The sequence below is a fragment of the Tribolium madens genome, unplaced genomic scaffold (genome assembly GCF_015345945.1).
Source record: "Tribolium madens isolate multiple individuals breed KSU strain unplaced genomic scaffold, Tmad_KSU_1.1 Scaffold_11;HRSCAF=98;Tcas5.2_LG3b, whole genome shotgun sequence".
In the NCBI taxonomy this organism is placed as follows: Eukaryota; Metazoa; Arthropoda; class Insecta; order Coleoptera; family Tenebrionidae; genus Tribolium; species Tribolium madens.
The window spans coordinates 2,104,199-2,127,481 of record NW_025400975.1 but is presented as its reverse complement, the minus strand read 5'-3'; the positions used below and the strand labels follow the sequence as shown (position 1 = coordinate 2,127,481).

At 32.0% G+C, this 23,283-nt stretch overlaps 1 protein-coding gene and 1 long non-coding RNA gene across 5 annotated transcripts in view; one reads left to right on the top strand and one right to left on the bottom strand.

Moving 5' to 3' along the window:
• Nucleotides 1-23,283, top strand: part of LOC123006084 (nuclear hormone receptor FTZ-F1) — a 63,641-nt gene that overhangs the window by 31,045 nt on the left and 9,313 nt on the right. For 2 of the 4 annotated variants that reach the window (XM_044400273.1, XM_044400282.1), the window contains exon 2: nt 2,783-3,103. In XM_044400273.1, coding sequence (XP_044256208.1) covers nt 2,783-3,103 — 321 coding nt within the window. Of the gene's footprint in view, nt 1-2,116; nt 3,104-23,283 lie in introns of those variants that run through there. The other 2 variants (XM_044400256.1, XM_044400264.1) reach the window with 2 other exon arrangements.
• On the bottom strand, nt 17,340-18,142 carry LOC123006136. Its single transcript, XR_006412801.1, has 3 exons — nt 18,025-18,142; nt 17,771-17,965; nt 17,340-17,718 (listed from the first exon to the last, which is right to left on the bottom strand). It is a non-coding gene; the product is annotated as an uncharacterized LOC123006136 (long non-coding RNA).

Sequence of the window (23,283 nt, the reverse complement as noted above, 5' to 3'; positions counted from 1 at the left end):
TTTTTTTAATTAATAATTAATTAATAATTAAAATAAAAGGTCCCAAAATTTGAAAATTATCTACATATTTTGAACGCTTTTTTTTAACTTAGGAAGATTATTTTTTCATTGATACCGATTTTTTTTATTACAATTATAAGGGATTTTAAATTTGTAAAACACAATTTGAATACATGCAGTTGACAAATTATCAAATTTTTTTTAGTGTATCAAACAGTTAGGGATACCTACTTTGGAAGTTTGTTTATTGACTAAAATTGTCTAAAGTGTTTAAAATACAGTTTATTTTGTCAATATTTTAGTAATACATAATACTAATAAAACACAAATTTTGTTACTAACTTTTAATAATTAATTTTCATTCATTAACCCTAGAAATGTTTATAGCTTTTTGAAGAACTACGAAATTGTTAAATTACATAAATTAATGATGCGATCCCCATAAGTCAAGTCGGGTGAGAATTTTTTTAACACTTCTTTGGAGTAAAGAACATTAATTTGTTTTTTTTTTTTTGCCTGGATATTTCTGGAATAACACGTAGTTCTAAAAAAATTTCAAGCAAACATACAGTGTGTTCCACATAACTTTACGAGGCTTGCGCCTAATGTACGCACCCAAATATGTATGTATACAAAATTCACAAAACACTATTAGATACAAAAAATACAGATTTAATTATTTAATTTTTGACAGTGTATAACTAAATCACACAGGTAAAAGTTTTACCTTTCCGACATAGGGTAAAAACACTGTTTTTTCGCCTAAGTGTTTTTCACTTTTACTTGACATTTACCACTCAAACTAATCAGTGTTTTATTAATAGTCATAAACTGTAATTTTTCATAAACAATTATCATTTGTTCTATCAAGAGACGGCATGAAAATTTTTCTACTTTATCTATCTTGATTACTAACTAACTAAAACCGGTGTAATTTTTGAAAAGATGAACAAACTAGAGGAGATTATCCAATTTTTCAAAATTTGTAATCGAGTTCGTATCGGAATATTGATTGCATCCTACAGGCGCAGACCTCGTAAAATTATGTGAAACACCCTGTATATTCTTAATTAAAAAAGATTAAGTACAGTTAATTATTATAGAAAATTGAAATTAAAAATTAAAAAACAATATCAAAAAAGTGAAAAAACTAGCAACGATTAAAAAAAAGAGATTGGCTTCATGTATTTATTCCCTAATCTAAACTCACTCAATTACGTATAGGTAAAACGCCATAATTGTACGTTCATAAGTATAATCGTCACCAAGAATATTTGAGATTGACGTATGCAAAGCTTTATTGGGGGTTAAGCAGCTTTGCGGTCGGCCTTAATAATTTTTCACTGCTGGTGGTACTACCCTGAAGATTTACAAAAGAGCCGTATTCAGGAATTTTTGTGGTAGGCTTTTAATTTATTACAGGCAAACATTTGGGAATTTATATTAATTTAATATTAAAGTGATAATCCAGATTTGTAAAGAAACAATTTCAAAATATAGCTGAATATTAAAATTAATTTAATTTTTTTTATGAAAACCCAAAAACAAATTTCTGTTACGGACCATCTCTTCCTACAAGCCTTTGAAACGTGAACCACCGTGGGGGGTAATCGTCTTATTCTATAATGAGTCTCAAATATTGTTGGTACCAACTATACGTTTATCTATTGAAGGCTTATCACCGCACATGCAGAGCTGCTTCTACTAAATACGGTGAATTTTCAATATGTAATTATTCCTGTTGCATTTACAGGTGTTTTTTTTTTCGACATTGTTTGATATATTTTCCCGGCCGTCAGTATCGCAAGTGGTTTGTTTAGTCTTCAGACCCAAAACAATAAGCAACCTATCGATTGAATCACTTCCCCTGGAATAAATTAACCCTGAAACGTGTCGGGTCGCGTGCGGCAGTGCCGAATGTGGAGCAGCTTGCGGCAGGTAGAGGGCGATCCGGGAAAAGTCCCTAAATCCCGGCATGCGAAGAGCAAGCACATGATGCGTCGGCCCTAAGTGGGTCAGTGGGCCATCCCCTCCAGTTCCCCCACGGCCGTTCTTTCCCCCACCACTCGTCGGTGTGTGCGATGTTGTAAGTGTGTGTGTGTGTGTGTGTGTGTATGACTTCACAACAGCACTAACATAGACCTGGTTCATGGGAAAGTGGGTCACCGGTCCCGAGTCACTTTCACTTATTACATGGGCTCCTAATCATTTTCCATTGTAACCCCGTGCTGACAACACGTCTCTCGGAAGGGGATTCGCTGTTGAGGCGCTCTTGGACGGTCCGCGCTGGTCAGTTTGCTCACTGAACTCCGTCGAGACGGAGGTGTTCCGTTCCACTGTCGGTGCGTGTGTGTTATGTGTGCTTGGATAGCTCCTCCACCGGATTACTCTTGCACTGGAATACTGTGTTGTGTCAGTGTTATGCTTCGGCTTTACCATGCCCCTAAATTTCTTCTCTTTCGTGGTGACCTAACCGAACATAGAGATTCATTCCTCGTTGGTCTCGCTTCTGACTAGTCCTTTAAAACGTGTGACTGTTGTGAAATGTTACTGGACATGGAGAACCACTCGACGTTGTTATCTCTGAATATGTCCCCTTTTAACGCGAATTCGGGGGACTCGCCCGCCGGCGCCCAGGCCTCCAGTCCCATGCCCCAGTACGGCTCGCCCCCTGTCACCTACAACAGCTGCCAGCAGTCCATGGGTCTGCCGCACCACCAGCAATCCATGATGATGTCCCAAAACATGAATAACCTAGACGCGTCTTATATCTTTTCTTCAGGAGCCAGCGCAATTTCCGGCGTCGACATGGGCGCCAGTTACCAGATTTCCGGGCCGGCGACGTCCCTCACCGCCGGAGACCTCCCCGACACGAAGGACGGCATCGAGGAGCTCTGTCCTGTCTGCGGCGACAAAGTCTCTGGATACCATTACGGCCTCCTCACTTGTGAATCATGCAAAGGATTTTTCAAACGAACTGTTCAAAATAAGAAAGTTTACACGTGCGTGGCGGAAAGAAGTTGTCACATAGACAAAACGCAAAGAAAAAGGTGTCCCTACTGCCGGTTTCAAAAGTGTTTAGAAGTCGGGATGAAACTCGAAGGTAAGTGACCAACACGTGCCGGACAAAAACGAGACTCTCTCGTTTCTAAATTGCTCAATTCGGTTGGTACATGCCGTTTACATTACACTTTTACTGCGCAAAATTATCGCAAATAAACAAACAGTCGAATTCGGTAATGTCATAACACAATAAACATTAACCTATTTGTATGTACTTACGATGGATGTACACAAATTCGCCAACTTCTGACCCAAATTCACATTTCTTATTACTATCAAGGACTAGCGCGAAAATGTATAAGGACACGGCGGCTGCTCGTCGCTTTAGAAAGGCTGTTTATTGAATAATAATTAAAATATTATTCGCCGGTTGGAATTTCTTCATTGCTTATTCATTAAGTCGCGAAAAATTCTACATTTATTGGTTTTCGATGTTGATAGAAATAAAAAATAACCATTTTAAAATGCTTCTGCTCCAATACGGATTTATTTGTCTTAAACACTATTAAATTACTAGAGGATACCAGTTTTACTAACGGAATTATTGAACATCTGTCTTTTCGTAAGAATACATATTGTAACAAATAGCAAATGCACGACACGAAATACCATAGCAGTTATTTCAACAACCTATCACTTACAATTATTATTAGGCGAGCTGTGTTCAATCGAAGTTGAGCAAGAATCACATGTACGTCATGTAATATCCAAACAATTTAAAATTGAGCTTTTGTTTGTTGAAAGGCTTTTGCACAAGTTGTAGACGAAATAAAACGATAAAGTAGCAAAATAATGCAAAACCATTTGACTTAAATTTTAGCAAGCAGTAAAAACCTACAACGTATTTTTTATAACCGCAGGTTTAATTGTTTTGGTTTAGAAATTATTCATGCATACACCAATAAAAATTAAAACTAGAATAAAAATTTATATTATTATTTACTACACATGCTACTCGTTTGAAGTGGAACCACCTGTTGATTTATTAAAATATGAAATTAAGTTATTTTGTTGTATTATTGTTGTAATTTCTCTTTTTTTTACTAATACGAGTTTCAATTAAAATCTAAAGAACTGTTATGCCAACAATTTAAGATTTTAATAATTTGTTGTTAGTAGAAGAACACTAATTATGTATTTTAACGGCCAATTTAACCTTTTGTGTAATCTTAAATCACAAAAAAAAATTGTTTATGATCTTTTGCTATTTGTCAATAACACATTTTTGAGATAATCTTATTTTTTTAAGTTCAGAATGCGAGTTCGAAAATCGTTTTAGTTTTTATTTCAGGGATTTTGAGAAAATTGCTAGAAGTTTTGTAAGGGGCTTTTTTGGTTGTAGAGTAGATTTTTATGCAAAATCCAAATTCCCGTTTTTTCTCAGGCTTTTTCGTATAATCACGTTGTTTCAAGTACCAAATTACGAAAATTTGATCTGTCTAATGTCCTCTTACTACGAGGGAAATCATACCACGTAATTTGCATTTTCAGGAAATTTGGATTGTGTAGACTTGGACTGAAAACTAATTTTAGTAAATGAAAAACTGGTTTTTAACATGTTTATACATGAAACAATGAAGGAAGTGCTTGTATGTTAAAAAAAGTTAATATTGTAGGTTATTAATGAGGTACTAGTGTGTAGTACAAAGAACCACCTACTTGTGATCTTTTTGCTGCATAAGAAAGTGCTAACAAAAAGACTCGATAACGTCTAAGAAGAATCATTTTCAGAACTTTCAGTTCAAAATTCTTCTAATGAAAAATTATATTTAAAATTCCCATTAAACTGTAACAACACTGGAAGAGGATTCTCCTGCATAAACAATGTAATTCCTTAAAGTTGCAAGTTTCAGTATCAGTTCAGTAGGTGATACCTTGACATTAAAAAAATTCAACACGAATGTTTGAAGATTAAAAACATGGACTTTTAATGCATTTAAAACAAAAACTAATGATGATAAACTAGGATTTTTTTCCTATTAAACTTACAGAGTAAGTCTGTATTATTGAGAAATGTCGATTTTTTTAAAGCATCTTGAAGGAGAAGATGAAACTTCAACTAGCCCTATTTGTAAGCTCTTTTTTTATTTTATCTTGCCCTCCAATTTGAAGATTTTTAACAATGTATTATTTGCAAAATTTACAGTAGGAGTAGGCTTTTATTTGCATCTCGCATCAAATTTCGACAAAAATAGGGTGTTACTTTAATGTTTTATTAATGAAAGAGTTTACTTATTTTTTAATGCGATTTAGCTCATAATTTTACTGATTTCTTGAGAGTTTTCTAAAATAATGTGAACAAAGCTTGATTTTTCAATTTGCATAAAATTTGCCTTCCGTTCATTGGGAAGGGACATGAAACGGTTTGGTTTTCGACAAAAGAGCAAATCGGTTCGAATATGGATGCAGCCGGTTTTGAAACTAAACGCCTCAATTGTAAAATTGAATAGCAATTCTAATCCAGTTTATCGCACCCGATATGTATGTAGCAGTGTTATTCAAATGTGTATGTGCAAATAGAATCGAACGTGTATTACCTGTAGCAGTAGTTGTATGTGACAGTCCACTATAAATATATCTATCAGTTATCGATTTTCAGTACATTCACTGGGAGAATTTATATCTCCTTCCTTGGAGGCATTATGCCTAACTGCTGTTGTTTAAAGTCCGCTTCATTAGATGTAAAAGTTACGTAATGATTGGTATCAGACAGACGCCATCTGCTCGCCGACTTTTTTGCCAAAAAAGCCGACCGGAAAGAGTAGCATTCGAAAAATAGGAGCTTAGCGCGATTGTGAGGCCTCCATCGTAATAAAATAATCCCGTTTGTGGGTGATGTTCGGGGAGGCGAATCGATAAATTGATCACCACGTGTTGGACAGAAATTGGTCGCGAAACCTAAAATTGTACTCGAAAACTAAACCAAGACAAGCCGATCCAACCTCCTTTCACTTTCATATGCCGTGTGCTTTACCGTACTATGAGATTAGTTTGCTCTTTATCCGGACAGATTCCAAGCGAATTCGCTTTTAAGGTGGGTGCGTTTTTGTTAAAAAAGCATTGGCTAGTTCGGTCGGATATACCGTATTCAGTCCGTGACAAGACATGGCATTTTCAGGGATTTTGCAACCAGCATTTGTTACGTGGGTTACACGAAGAATCAAAACTTATTACGATGAAAATAAATGTCATCGAGTGCTTTCAGTGTGGAGGAATATACGATAGAAAGTTAAATTTATCAACAATTAGAACAATCAACGAAAACTTTTGCTGATTAACTATCGTTCTTGTACTGTTGAAGATTGCAACAGCACGGTATTATTCGCATTTCGAGTGGGCAATCTAGATCACGCATTTTATTTCAAATGTCACTTCAATTAGATTTTAAAAGTACAACAACGACAGACTTCATGAAGATCCAAGCAAAATTGCGCATTTTAATTATTGTTTTACATTTAAATGGCATTCGATTATGTTGAAACCCACGATTTCCTTCTTTCAAATTTATTATTTTGAAATATTTATATCTCAACACTCGATGCACATACCTATTTAAGTACATAATAAAGAAAAACAAAAATTTATTATAATGGTTCTAGATCATTGCAAATATTATGCCGTGTAATAAATTCGATAAAAAATTAATTAATTCAAGTACCTAAATATAATTTATCTTTGAATAGTATAGGTATTTCAACTTTCTTGCTCACCTTGAAGGAGCCTATACAGCTACCCAGACATATACAACTTTTCTAGTTTTTTATTCTTTATTTCCGTTCTATAACACACTGTATACCGCCAATTTTATACAAGTTATTTCGCTTTACGACCGCAAGTCCACGTCATTTCATCAGTTTTACAAACAACAACACATCTAATTCACTAGAACACAATTACCCTACAATTATCACCACAAAACTTTTCAAATTTCAAAAAAACATCTTCAAATCGAAATTCAAAATCAAAATTAAATGAAAAACATCCTGTTTTAACTTATTTTCAAATAATAGGTATATCATTCTATGTTATTTGAATTTATTTACAAAAAATGTTTCAAAAATTTTTAATTGGTTTCGTTATATGACTTTTGAAATTAAGGGAACTGACCATACAATAGGATGAAGTATTTAGGGAGTCATGCAAACAAAAATATATGAGTTAAAAAAAAACCTGTCACAAATAGATATAAAATTTTTTACGTGAAACGATAGAATAGACTTGATTACTAACTACTTTTTTTTAATAATATCAACATTGTTAAAATTTAAGGTGAAATACAAAAAGGGGGCGAAATCATTTTATTTTATTTTTTTTCACTTTGTTTGAAACTGAACTTTAGTTTTTCCTTATGTGAAAAAAATTATGCTGAGGATCATGTCCCATAATTGGGTTTAGTTCGTTTTTCTATTTTTAAATAAGTAGTCAGAATTAATAAAATTGTCATTTAAAGCATTTGAATTTTTCATTCAACACTGTTGATGTTTTGATACACTAAAACTAATGCAGCGCGGTGTAAACAACGAATCTGTTTATCTTAAATCAGTGAGTGTGTGATTTTAACACAATTTTTAATTTGCTGACTTATAAAATATAATTTCACTTCCTATTATAACTCCAGGTTATGATTTAATCTCGAGTGCCTTATTAGCATTATTTCTTTGTTTCACACTTCACGTGTTCCATATTGCCTTATATATTTGTAGAAAATTCGCCCACTATACATTACCGCCTGTTTTACTCCCCCGATATGTCTGATTTGTTTTAATTTGTAACAGTAGCAGCTGCAACAAAGTTGGTAACTGCATACAAATGTTTTTTTCGGAGAATTATTGCAAGAGTAATTTTTGGAAGTAGTTGGTCAAGCGTGTCATTATAACGTTAATATTGCACTAAACCTGAATATTCCTGTGTACAGAATAGCTATCAAAATATTTACATTGTTATACACTTTGTTTATTTTGTGCTTATTATGTGTTTAAAATAACGAACGTTGCAAAATCTTTATTTTATTAAAGCATTCGAATTGAAAATGTTATTGTTTATGGGGAAAGTGTTTACAAGTTTTTCAAATTATTTTGTAATAAAAAATTTCGTGGCATACTCTTGTCAAGGTCTTTCATTCGTCTATTGTCTATTTGTTCTCAGGCTGTTGTAAACATGGAAAAAATATGGTTGGAAGTGTTATTGCTCGAGCGGTATTTCGCCAAAAGACAGATGTTCGGTTTCTCATAAAATGAACAAAATTTTTCTAAATTCGTTTTATGGTTATGGATTGCCGTAATATGGCGTGTAAAAATCGGCGGCTTTTTTTCCTTTTTCTTCCAATATTTTGGCCCGTGAGAATACGAAAAAGAATTTAGGACAATTAAAAATATTACAGACGTTTAGCGAAAATGTTTGGCTAATGTTTAAATGCTAATTGAAATATAACACTTTCATTTTATGTTGCCACATGTGCAGTAATCGTTTGTTGAAATTACAAATTAACTCCAAGTGTTCCAGAAATTGAATAAAATCACTTTTTTTACTTGATCTATTGCACGACAAAACGATTTATGTGTGTCACCACAAAAATATCTATTTTCTATTCAAACGATAGTGATTTTACGTAGGTTAGTACCTACTTAGCAGTTGTCGGCTTATTTTTCGTAGATAAAATACATACTCGACTAACATGTATGTAAACGCAATTAACTCCACCATTTTGCAACCGAACGGGAACGTAAAACATGACGTGTTGTGTATTTAAACTATGTACCATATACCAAAACATTTATTTTTTATTCAACTTGATTTAATTTGCATTTAGCTAATACAATGATACTGTTGTATAATAAACAACGCATGCATACAACTCACCAGTTTCTATAAAAACAAAGCTACTTATTTCTTCTGTAAATAATGATAACAAACAGAAAAATATTGTGAGAAACATGGAACAGAAATGCACGAAATTACAAGTCATTTTTGTGAGAGGTCGTAGTATCAGACACAATATTTTACGGTTAGTAAGCAATGTCAGTATACTCAAAATTTATTAAACGTGAAGTTTACTCATCTTTAAATTTTATCGTGGAATATGAATATTAATCCACTCTGGTTTTGTTATTTGAAGCGAAACCTGTAAATTTGTTAAATCTTGTTATTTATTTATTAAACAACAAAATCAAATTAATTTAGATTAACATGGTTTTTCATTTTCCTTATTATTGTTATAAATAACAATAAGTAGTCAAGGAAATAAAATATAAGTCTAGTTTCATTGAAAGTAACCTCGAGTTTTATCAGAAGGATGTTCCCTGTATTTTCATAATATTCAAGTGGGTTGATTTTACCTTGAACGCTTTTTCACAATCTCAGAATAATTGTTTTCGAGTTTTATACATATTTTTAGTCAAAAACAATTTTCTAAATTTCCTAAAGAAATTGGGTAATCATTCTGAGCGTATTTGCAAAGCTACACACGGAATTATAATAACTAACGTGAATTAATCACAAGTAGATCATTAAGCACATTTGAATGAACATAAATGTTTTCACAAACTATATGCACTATAGTTCGTATTCCAATCATAAAAATGTAAAAATATTTTTAGCTTTTAAAAATTTTCTAAATTATTTCAAAATACAGTGCAACCTCGATAAACCGAATCAATTGGGTGATGACATGTTAGCATTAATGAATTAACTCAGAATATTGTAAAGTAGTGACTTCGAAACTTAAATTAGTAACATTGAATGCAAAGATAAAATCAAATTTTATACTCCGCAATTGTTTTGAAAAAAACTCTATTTGTAACACTGAATAAACACTGAACTTAAAGGCAAAAATCACAGTACTTATTCGCGTAGTTGCCAACTTAATTTCAAAAACACAATCCACTTTGAACAGAAGTTTAATTGGAGGCATGATAGAGGGGGTGATTCAAAAGTGTTGAACCATCTTTTGGGTGGTGATAATGAACATCCAACTGGCAAAAAAGTGTTTGAGCTTTTTTTACAAGATATAGCTTTTCACAGGTTAGATCTTTGGGTTAAGTTTTTGGCCTTTCAGATCATGAGATCATTCATTCTTGAATTTAGTTAGCAAACACGGCAGATCTTGCAACATTAAACAGGTACCTGTTGAAAAAAATCACCAATTTCAAACTAGCAACATTGGAAACATTGCCTACATAATAATAAAGAAATTGACAGTTCTGTTTTTTGAAAAAAATCTGCATTTATTTTTATGCTTAGCTGAAAATCTTCTATCATCATTCGAGAGTTGGCCCGATTCTTTTTTTTAATCACCCTATGTAGATAAATGCAAACCTGGTATTTTTCAGCTGGTTTTTATTGAGAAAAAGATAAATTCTTTAAAAATGTTTTTTAAAACATTAGGGCCTGTTTGTAATAAAGAGATTGCACTGTTTTCCGGTTTTGGTCCTAGCCTCAGTCCTATGGCATTTGTAGTTCGACAAAGGAAATGTTTGTTTTCTAAATTTGGCATTCGTTTTTTGCAATCGCCGAATTTGTCTGACAAAACCTTTGTAAATCAATGAATATTATGTAGTTAATTGGAATGTCGGGATAGGCCACGTTGTTAACAGCGTAGCGGATTGCATGGTTCCAACCTCACTAGTTGCGCTTGGTTGACGATCCAAACAAAAGTAAAACTTACACGACAACACTTATTCACTATCATTTAAACTTTTTACCAAATCATAATCAGCAATGAATCATTCGCACTGTCTCCAACAAAACGCCAACGTTTTTTTCGCAATCAACAATTTTACTTTTAAACAAGTTTGCTGTTGTGAAATTGTGCTTTTGGATTTCATTAATCATAGTCGAGTTGTTTTGGTATTAATTTTCTCTGCATTGAAAACTATCTCATCTCTATACATGAGTGATTTGATAATGTTTTGAGCCGCGTAAACCTGGCTTCAAGTTCCGTGAAGTGGGACGAGGTCGCTGAATAACAATATTGTAATATCCTAGGTAAACGTGGCACCGCCGCTTACCTGCTTACCTGTATTATAAGAGCCAATACCAGCTGTGATTAAATCCTACAGGTTTCGTTCGATTCATACAGAGGATTTTTCAGGGGGAAATTTCAATAGGTCTCCTACTTTCTTTGTTGGATTATTTTGGGCGATATTCGATTCCGCTAAATTAAATAAATCGCACATGCGTAATGTATTTCGATGGGATCTCTTTCAGGAAGATCGAAGACTCGACTTATAGGGAAAACGTTTTAAAATTCGATCGAAGATTCAATACAAACTTTTATTCAGGTCAATGTTACAAATGCGATTACAAAATCTCGAGTGTATTTTTAGAGACGAAATTATCGTGTTGTTTTACCAAACTCATGCATTATAAACATAAGTTAATTTTGTAGACACTGTGGTTCCTAAATGTAAATAATTAAGCAAATGAAAAAAAAAGTTTTGTCATTTAATCTCATTGATAATTACCAATTCACGGTTGAAAGAGTTGAAATTCATTTTAGCTGTTACACAACCACTTGACAAATGACCTACTTAACAAAGTTTAGAATTACCACACGGCCGCTTTTTTCTTCTCGAAATACTATAACCACAAGGAATAGCTTTGATGCAAGTGTTTAAATTAACCCAATTTTCGGCAATTTACCCACCCCTATTATTAAAGACGATTTAATTAACCACCACATCCGACAGTTTCGTCTTGACACCAATGGAACTAATTTTTTTTTATTCAATACGAATGCAAATCTATTGTGTTTCAATAAATCGACTAGGTATCCTAAATGTCGCACGTAGCATTATGATTGCACAACAAAAGATTGTATCTTGCTTCACTTTGTTTTTTTCTTAAATTGTCTCCTCCGTTTTGAAACGGCTTTGTTTCCGTTTTGAGCTGATTTTTGTTGACTCATATCTGCGTGGTCAAAAAATCCGTCTTCCTGCTTGCATTAGTCATTTTGAAAATATCGTGCTCAGTAAAAACCTAGACCTTTGTGTCAGAATACGCAGGAATGTAACGTCAGTAAAATTGTACTTCCTGAAGCGTATCAAAAATCCGTAATAAAAATTTCCAATTATTCGTATTCGTGTATAAAAAATGTTGACGTGGCTACCTACACAACTCGGGAAAAAAATTAGTATGTCGTCAGACTAGTTTGGATGATGGTAATTATGGATATTTCATTCATTGGCCAGGTTTTGACAAAGGTCAGGAAAATTCGCTCTCAGTTATGTCATTACTAACGAATTCTATAACAATAAAGAGAAACAGACATTCCTGTAGTTTTGATGTCATTAGGTGCACCTTTCACTACTCTCTAATAGTTTAGTTTGTGATCACGACTTTACCTTGGCAATGGCCTATTTAATGGAAATTAATGCTGTTATTTCACTTTATTACAGTATTACATGACCGCTGTTACATCGAAACTCTCTCCTGTGTTCTCTCTCGGTGAAGCGTACTCGTACTACATACAATTCCTTCGTCTGATGAATGTTGTTATTCTTTATGATCATTGTAAGAGATGATCATAAAAATTTATTTACAAATACAAACGATAAAGTTTTAAATTTTTATCTCAAAAATCCTCCGGATATGACATTTTGCAACGGTAAGAAATCGACCCACGTTAGGGAAAGTTTTTCTTATCTCGACAAAGTCTGAGATGCGAAAGGTTATTTGTGAACCGTCGAAATCATAGGATATTATGAAGCAATTTCCGTTTACATTGATATTGATAATTCTGTTTTCAATATTTGCCATTGTCAGTTTCAAATGACACTATAAAGGATTTAATAGTTCTACGAGGAGCTTTCAGCAATAATAATTATTTTCTCGTTACGAGTTCAATTAAACGTTTCACTTTAATTTTACGTCAAATAGAGCCTTGTCAACAAAGAATTGACTACATCTTTGTTGTTCAAGCATATCAACTTGTTGCTTAATTTTTTCCGTACGAGTAGTTAATCCAGTTTTCGATTATTAGTAATAATAAGCCAAGACAGTATACTTTTAAAAGATATTTTTTTTGCAAATTATTATTGGATTACCAAAACATTCATAATATATTCATAATGTACAAGGTGAATCAAGTTTTGAGATGCACACTTACAAAATAAAACAAGTTTTGAGTTATGGAACCACTGGTTATTTATAACAATGTTTTTTATTTGTTTTTGGTTGCATTTATACATTTTTTGATTTTATGGATAGTTTGTATCAAAGCAGATCAAATTTTTTGTCACTCTTTCAGTAATATTGAAAGAAATATTTGTTTAAAAAAAATCATTCATGTTTGTTTTTAATTTTCCCTATTAGAGTGGTCTGTGATTATGAAATAATGTTGGCAACATTAAATATAAAATAGAAGTAAGTATGTGTTAATTTTATTTTTTTTTTGGTCTCTACAGAATTAATAATTTTAAAAAATTTAACTGTAGGCTTGGTAAAAGTTTTAAAAAAATATAATTTAACTATTTGCACACCCAGTACATAAAACTCAATTTGGGACAGAAAGGATCACATTACGTGCGAATTTTTGGCGAAACTAATTAACATCACTTAAAAATTTTGTCAGCTAAAAATAGAAATGTTTCATATCTCTTTATTAAATGGGTAATAATTATGAAATGTCAACTTTAAATTTAAACCGTTTTTTAACGATAATTTTAAATTAAGGTTTTGTAATGTAATTAGCTTTATAAATACGTCCCAAATGATTTAAAAATTAATTTTAATTATAAGTGATGGTCTTGTTCTCTATATCATTTCTACTTAGAGAACACTGTGATTCTGAAATTAATTGGGCGACATTGCAGTTATTGAAGATTTTATTTATTTTTTAATATCTTAACGCTTCTTATTAATATTAAACTTACATCGATTAATAAAAGATTAATATCAAAATTTTTGTTTGTATTTTTTAAAACCACTCGAGTGATATTACTGTCTTTTTGAATCAGTGTTACCAAATTCATTTTATAGTCGTAGGCCACTTTGCTTGTTTTGTTTCCTATTTACAACAATTATTTTTTGGCTTAAATGTGTTTATGTTAATCACAGCGACTATCCACTTCTGGCATAAAATAAAAAACTCGTAGTAAACATTTATTTTCGCAGATAAGGGCACGCGTTAGAGTTAGTTACCTATATACTTGGTGATAAGTCGTAATTATCACGTAAACATTTCTACAAAAGTCCAATTTTGGAATTTTACGTTTCTAACTAAAAACGAAATTGAATCCAACAATGATTGCTGTTGTATTTCGTCGAAATTGTGAAACCCTGGCAAATTAGTGAAATGAAACAAATCCAGGTCACCATTCCGTTTATAATCTAAACACTAGTAAGTGCATCAATCAATAAAACGTCCATTAAAGCACGTTTTCGAGAACGTAATTCCTATAATATCTAGCCAAAGTGCGGCCCAGTTTCCGAAATTGATCGTCGAGGAGACGAGTTAAATGTGCACTTTTTTTAAAATTACAATGTAGATGGAGATTGCGGGGCACGTGTCGAAAGCAGGTCAGAAGAGGAGAGGTTGTGTTGGACAAAACAGAAGAACTGTGCCTTTTGTTCGATGTTGCGCCAATATTAGGCAACTGTTTTTCTTTTAGATTTTAAATGTTCTCACGCAGTGCGTGTATTCATTGTCCGGTGATTGAATTACAAAACGGGGCACACATTGGGCAAGTCGGTGGTGCAGCAGTTGGTAAAACTCAATCCTTCAAGTTCGACATTAACGATGATCCTAAACCTACTTTACATAATCCACTTAGCGTTAATTCTTGTTAATTAAACTGAAATTGCAACACAACAACCGCATTCGCAATTATAAACATCATGTTTTATAAAAAATTATTGCAAAGATGAATCTTATCTTGTCTAGTGGTGATTTTTTCACTTTTATAGTTGCAAAGCGATTAATAAACTCCCCAATAGCCTAGTTAAGCAGCGCAGCGTGATGTTTTTATTCCTGGCTTTATTGCATTTGTATGGTGCAACAAGACAACCTACGTCTGGCTATGTTGGTTAATTTTTAATTGTCACTAACTAGAGTTGTATCTAGGTTCTCTACTAAAACAATGGATTTTAAAAAAAGTTTAATTTAAATAAATTTAAATACAAATGCGCAATTTTAGGTTTTTAGGGAAACAACTTTTCCAATACAGATGAATGAAATGCGTGCAAACAAAGTACAATTAGTACGCATTAACTAATGATAATCATATAATAAGTACATTGCTTTAACACGAACAACAATAGTATGATGTAGCAATTACACATAAAACAATAGTTGGCCAGCTATTTGCAGAAGTTCATTAAATCAAGCAAAAAATAACTTGATGCATATCGTATCCCGCTGCAACGTAAATCGAGGATTAATTCGGGTTGATCATCTATCAATTGACGGAAAGTTTTACTAGACATTACAGTCGTATTTTTGTTTTAATAAAGTATTTCACACTTGATGGCAGTAATAATGTTTGTAAATTACCATAAATTTAAAAACAGGTACTATTTTTTTTCAACATTTTATGTCTTTAAATAAAGATATGAAATGTTAATAAGTGTTTGGTCCCGTATTATTCATCATCTTACTATCACTTAAAAAGCAACTTAAATCGCAGTTATTTCCAATCATAAAAATAGTATATTGTGTTATTAGAAGTAAAGGTGATAGTTTATGTGGCGAAGCTGAACGATTATTTTGCCGAACGGAGTGAGTAGTAAATGTCAGGTAAAAGTGAAAAACGCTTAGGCGAAAAAACAGTGTTTTTACTCCATGTCTGAAAGGTAAAACTTTTACATAATCGGATTATCGAAATATGTATACTAGAATTATTTAATAATGGTGACAGACATAGTAACTGGCATAAAGAAATAAATAGAAATAGAAAAAAAGAAACACCATTACAAAAATACTTTTTTAACGTTTCTGGTTCATTTTTCTAGAAGTCAGAATCAGAAATAATTTAAAGGACTTTCTGACCTGACTTTAAGTTATTTTCTAGAAAAAACTGGATTTAGGTAATTAATATTGAACGCAAAAGATTAATCCAAAAATTATTCAATTATATAACTTAGATAACTACCGCTCAAAAAATTTTCAAAAAATTTTTGATCTTCGATCAACTAATATCAGAAGCCGACAGTCTTAAAACACGCCATTTGATTTGGTAAAAATAAAAAAAACGCCTAACACGTCACATTTTTAATTAATATTTTTTTTATAAACGTTAACCTAAGGAAGGCATTGTTATGGGAAATAAATTGAAATTTAATTCTTTACTACTGATTTGTAATCGCAAATCAATTTATTTTCCGTTTAAACAAGTAAGAAAATTAATACTTTATGTATCTAAGACAAAATTGCCCTAAACTTAATGATGGGAAAATCCGAGAAGGAATATTAGTAGGAGCAGGAGCTCAAATCTCGAAAGTGATCCATAATGAAATTTTTTTCCTACATTTTTCTAGAAATTATTAGAAAATTGTATGACTGCCGAATGTCTCTAAAAGTGCACTTTCCAATTCGATTTCCTTCAACAAAACTTAAGGAATATAAGTAATAAAAATGAGCGTTTTCATCAAGATATCAATGCCATAGAAAAAAGGTATCAGGTTGTATGTATGGGATTCGACAATGATGGAAAACTTCTGCTGCAGGTTTCTGCAAAATGAAGACTTTACTCCTCATAAAAGACAAAAACGAAATTCCTAAAATATTTTTTTGTTAAATTTGTGTTCAATTTATTACCTAGTGTTCCATTTAAAATTAGAAATAGTTTAATAGATTTTTTTAGTTCGGTCTATATCGTGAGTGATTACTTCGACCACTCTTTAAATATGAAAACAAAAATAACAAAAAATCCTTACGTGATGGAGAATTTTGGTGATCATTTTTAGATTTTCTGAACAAAATTACATAGAATACAGGTATTTTTATCAATGTTAGAAAAAAAAATTGAATAAATGTCGTCTAGTGACTCAAAGGACAGGACCCTGTTAAAAGTTGTCATTATTATTAGAGAGGTTGGAGTATATTTTTTATTTTTTTTATGTACACATTTTATAAAACCATAGACATCGCATGGCAAGAGGTAATTTTCGATACTGTCATCCTCTCTAGAATGAAATTTAACAACCGGAAGTTTGCAATGATGATAGTGAGAATAATACACAAAAATGGACGAAACTATTTTTATTCCAAAATTTGTAACAATAATTATTATTGATAATAATAATAACAACCAATTAGGTTTTAAGTGTTAGTACACGTTGTATGATGAAAATAAGGAAACGTTTATTTATTTGACCTTGAAGCTATCAGCGAGTCCCAAAATTGAAAATAAATACATAAATTTTACAAATACTACCGCAATTATTGATTTAACTGAAAATAGGAAGAGGAACTCTGGGAAAAATAATCAATCGATCAATGTAGTGTTTTTTTGATCATCACTATGAAATTTAAAATTGTTGGAATTTTATACTGAAAGGAGAATTTCTAATTGGAACTGTGTGTGGGATCCAGTGTCCTTGTACCGAATTTGGCCCTAATGACCCGGTCACTTTTGGTTTCCGTTACGTCTCGTCTTTACTCCGTAGCAGATGTTGCTTTTCCCATCCGTTGGGCACCTGTTCATCAATATACCTGGCCTAGAAAGACACGGTCTAGTATGCTTCTATTAGTGCCGTCGTCGTTTCAAACCATAACATTCTGCTGCAGAAGCAGGCGAATCAACTTTCTCTGCCCTTGAAATGGTTGCATAACGTGTTATCGGCACAAAGAGTCTATTAATAGTCTTGCATTGGCCAGATCAGTGTGCCAATAACAACAACGGTGTCGACGTGTGCTGCGTGTACGCGCACTTGGATATCGTCCAACCTTTGAGGCTACAACAACCTACAACAGACGAACTCAAGGGCGAAGATCGTTGCATATCCGCGACGAGTACTATTTACCTTGAGATCGTTTCAGACGAGAGTCATACGAAAGCGAGGGCGGCGCCTTCACCATACTGCCAGAACGTATTTTTGGCGGAGGCCGGACGTCGAAGCGTAAACTGGAGACGGTTTCCTGCAAATGCAACAAAGGGTAACAAACTCGAAATTCGAAACCAAATGCTCATCTTGGTCGACTTTGGGAAATAAACCAGGTCTTGTTTGGGTGTCACCAAACTTCTTCGCTCAAGTTCTCAATTCTCACTGAATATGTTTTTGTTTGTTTGAATAGTTTATACAAAAAAATGCTTGGCTCAATACTTTTCGTATATGAAATTTTGTATTAAAACCTCGATTTGAGAAAGCAAAGGCATTTTGGTCTATTGTTAACAGGAACTTTTTTCGAGACAATGAAAGGAGCCAGGAAAATTAGCCGTTTGCACAATTGTGATATAGTGCCAAAAATCACGTTCTAAAATGACTTTATAGTTTTGCTAGGGGTTATAAGCAAAATGGTCGATAATTTACGGATTTTGTTGGTTGTGAAATCAAATTTTTTGATCGACTTCAATTGTTTATTGGTAAGGCTCGGATTATACAGGGTGAATATAAAGTGTGGAACCAAGCGGTTTTATTTTTAATCATTTGCCCCCAGAAATTAATAATTAATATAAATTAAAGTAATATAAAAAATGTGATCATATTTTCAGAACGAATTTTGTTTTGTTTTTGAGTTATGCGATTTTTTTTTGTCAAAATTGCAATATATGTGAAACCTTTTTTTTCGAAAAAATTAAATATAAAGCAGATAGTTGTAATCCTTAGAGTATAGCTTTTATGAAAAAAATGATTTTATAGTGGGTTGCCATTTAAAAAAATATTTTTTTTTGTAGAACTCAAAAACAAAAGAAAACTTCGAAAAATTTTATTCTTGTTATATCATCGCATTTTTATAGTACTTTATCACTCATCAATTAGTTTTTTCAAAAAATAAATAGTTTAAGCAAAAAACGTTAGGTTCCATACTTTTTATTCACCTGGTATATGCAAAATGCATATTTGTTATTAAAAGGTATATCAACAAAATTGTAAGTTCTCTATGCATATCTAATGTTTTTTGATTAAAATAAGCCAATTAAAAAATACATATTTTGGCAACTTCGTGCATATTTTAGGAAATACCTAATGCATATTTTCTTCAAATCACAAATTTCCGATTAAAAATTTCAGTTCAAGTTAAAAATTGGCCAGTTTAAGAAAAATGATCCGATTACAAAATATGTTAAAGAGAAAACCAGTAATTCGTAAGCCGGACTCAAAGAATTAGTATCTTGCTGAGTGTTTACTTTTTAAATTCGTTTTATACAGGGTGAATATGTAGTTTAGAACCAAACACTTTTTTTTAATTATTTGCTTCTGGAAAATAATAATTAATATAAAATAATCTGTTGGTTTTTTCAAAACGAAATTTTGCTTTGGATTGAGTTATGCGATTTTTTTTTTGTCAAAATTATAATTTATGTATTTTTTTTTAATCAATAAACAGTAGATAGTCTCTAACACAGTTGTTTTTGGGAGAGTATCCAAAACATTTTTTAGTGGGTTGCCATTTAAAAAAGTTAAATTTTTTGTAGAACTGAAAAACAAAAAAAAATCGAAAAATTTTATTCTTGATAAAACATTTAATTCATCAGTTAGTTTTTTTTAAAATAAATAGTTTAAGCAAAAAATGTTTGGTTTCATACTTTTTATTCACCTGATATAAAACGAATAAATCCTTCTATGTGGATAAGTAGTTGCCTGCAAATGAATTTTAGCAAAATTGTGTAAAGTGATGTGATCTGAAAAGTACAGATTTCTTAGAAAGGCTTAATTACTAGGTTATTAAAATGGCTTGTCTGAGGCAAAACCAATTTATTCATTCTCTTCGTTCATTCGTTCATCGTGTGGGGTTCAAGATGATGAAAATACAAACTTTAGTGTACTCGAGGATAAAAATTTATTCCAATTTTGATTTTTTATTGTTAAAAGTTTTGCATATTGATGCATATTTGGCATATATTCGAGCATATTTCTTAATATTTTGTGCTTATAATAATTGCTTGGAACACTTTAATTGGCGAATCCTATAGTAAACAGAAATTCATAATTAAACTTCGTTTCCAATAAAACTAAAAATAGATTCGAAAAATAAATAAATCAGCATTTGTGGAACAGTGATAGAGCACAATAATAGTAATTACACTTTGACGGGAAGCAGCAAATTAGCTATGAAGTTTTGTCACTCTTTGATATTGACTTCTTTGAAGATTTTAAATAAACCTCAAACTTGAATCAGACTTATAGTTTCAAAATGATTATGGGAAAGTTTCCATTAAATTCGCCTGTTTCAATTGCATTTGGACATTCCTGCTAGTGGATACTGTAATGAAAGAGTGAAATTACATAGAATCATGCATGCGAGTTGATTGTGCTAATTATAGTTTAAGAGACTTAACTTCAAGGCCACATATGTACATCCACTAGGTTGTTTATTTCGTGTTGCTTTTTTATTTTTCTTATTACGTACGTAAGATACATTATTGGTTGCTCGTTGGGAATTCAATTCCATCAAGATTTTTTTTTTAGACAAATTGCTTCTTCACGAACGAGATGACTCATTTTATTGGAATTAAGTAACTAAAACTTTAGTTGAAAAATATCGAAAGTGATCATCGGTTTACAATGATGACTCAGGTAAAATAATTTGCATAAATGCAAGAATTGTTTGATTTTTGTGCTTTAATTTAATCTGAAAAAATAATTCCGTTTGATGATTTAGTATTGCATAATTTTTTGTCAGTATGTACATAAATTTGAATTTTCGATAAATCCGAGGAAAGAATAAATTGCATTGTGCTGTCTAAATCAACTTATTTGCATTGGTTTTATCTAAATCTGGCGAAATTCGTATAGGATTCCGGTTGTGTTCGTTATCGGTTAAAGACTTCGAAACCTCCCCAATTATTTACAATTTGTACATCTACGGAACCTCGAAGCTACAGTTAATGGTGGGTCGTTTAAAGCTCGTCGAATTTCCTTTTGTCTTTCATAATACATGTAATTTACACATCAGACGACAATTGAAAACTCGCCTATTTGCTCGGGAACAAAAGTGAAATCGAGATTTAAAACAGAACTGTTGAAATATGTCTGTTTTGTCTGTTTGAACTTTCATTTCGGATGGCGCATGCATATTGTTGATTGGGTAATGTTTTACTGGTTTATGATCCGCATTTGCCTCCTATCATTTCGGTGTTTTATCTCCACGATCGCTTATTATCTGAAATACGTGCCGGTCCCAGAGGCGAGAAAATCAAAATGCTGCATTAAATGCCAAATTATAAAGCTTTGTACCATTTTCATTTACCAAGAGAAAGGTTAGCGCGATCATTTTGTTTGCCTTTTTATGATGGTTGTATTGATCGTTGAGTTATGTAATTTTGAAATTTCCACATTTTTTCACTCGGATAATTAACACGTGACCATAGCAAAGTGTGTTAAACAAATTGATTTAAAGTCTAAAAAGTGCAAAAATGGAAGAACTTCACTCAATATTGATTTTTTTTTTATTTCGAAAGCTGAAATCATTTTTTAAATTGACGTAGGGGATGACTCCAACTTTGAAAGTAGGTCGACTCTATTCCATATCACGAAAATTATCTTGTTTTGTGTATGAAAAAGAGCTTTGTAGGTACAAACGAAGCTTGTCTATACACTAAATTGTTGAGTAAGGAACTTGCTGATAAAACGATCCTTGTTGGCAGACTCTCGCCTACTACCACATAGGAAGCGTCAAATATTATCAAATTTTATAAACGATGATTTATGTCGTGACATGCTCAAACGTTTAGATAAAAATTAAATAATTACTTTGACGATAACAACTATACATTTGTTCAAAATAAAATAAACACACAGCAGACACAACTGAGACTTTTTATCTTTTCTTTGTAAGTGGACTTAATTTTAAAAACTCATAAAATTTAGATAATTCTGAAGCATCTTTTTGATAGTCATCCAGGAATGTAATCTTTACGTTTTAAAATATTTCATTTAGCAAATTACAACCTAGTTTATGTTCGTTTGATTTATTGGTTATTTTCAAAATAAGAACTAAAACATTGTTTTCTTGAAATTAAAATGGCGGTTTGAGCAATTTAGAAAAGTTGGATATTTACTGTAACCCCACTGTTTTACTGTCAGGATTTTTAATTTTTTTGAAGGATGAAGAATAATTTTAAATTAACTCAATATGTGCTAATACTTTAATTTTTCTTTATAAGTATTGCAAAATGCAAGTAAATTTAAAATGCCAATTTGCATATCTCGTAAATCACAAGATTTTAAATCCGAAAAAATTTTGATAAGTTGCGTACAGTTGCGGAAAAACAAATCCAATATTTTGTTGTTATAAAATATCCTGAAACTAAAGTTTCTAATATGTCATTTTACTGTAAAACGTCAGTGTTGTAGGGTAGAAAACTTTACTTCAAGACAATGAACTTAAATTTTGTAGACAGAAATAACTGACATTGTCATCCTTGATGAAAACCTTACACTTTACGAATTTTTAAATAGCAAATACTATGCCAAAAGTGAATGTCTTAGTTTTAAGGGCCGCAACTGTACTCCAGGCATAATTTTTAAAGGCCCTCCGCTTCACGGACAGGCTTTAAACATGCCTTTGGTACATAATAATAAAAAGAAGGGGTCAGAAGATAGGAGATATACTTTTCATTTAAAATAATTACTTATTTTTTTTTCAAAGTAGGTATACAGGGTGCGCCAGAACTCGCGCCCCAGAGAAAATTTTCAAGTAAGGTAAGATACTAGGAACATGAAAAAAATGTTTAAAAAATTCTATCTGTCAAAAAATCTTGGACATTTTTTTTTGACATTTGACATTTTTTATATCTATTTAATGATACTGATGATTTTGTATATGTTTTTTTACAATTATTTAGTAAAGGGACAAAAATTTTGCCAATAAAAACCACAGATAACATTAAACAGAGTTACAGTTTAGGATACAGCTTCCTTGTTTCCTCTTTTAATAGCCTATAGCAAAAAAACTTGGAAAAACATTTTTCCAACAGAAATAAATAGAGTCAACGTGCAAACTTTAAACCCTCATAACATCGAAATTTTTATAGATAAAATTTTTTTAACATTTTTCCATGTTCCTGGATCTTACCTTATATGGCATTTTTCTCTGGGGCGCGACTTCTGACGCACCCT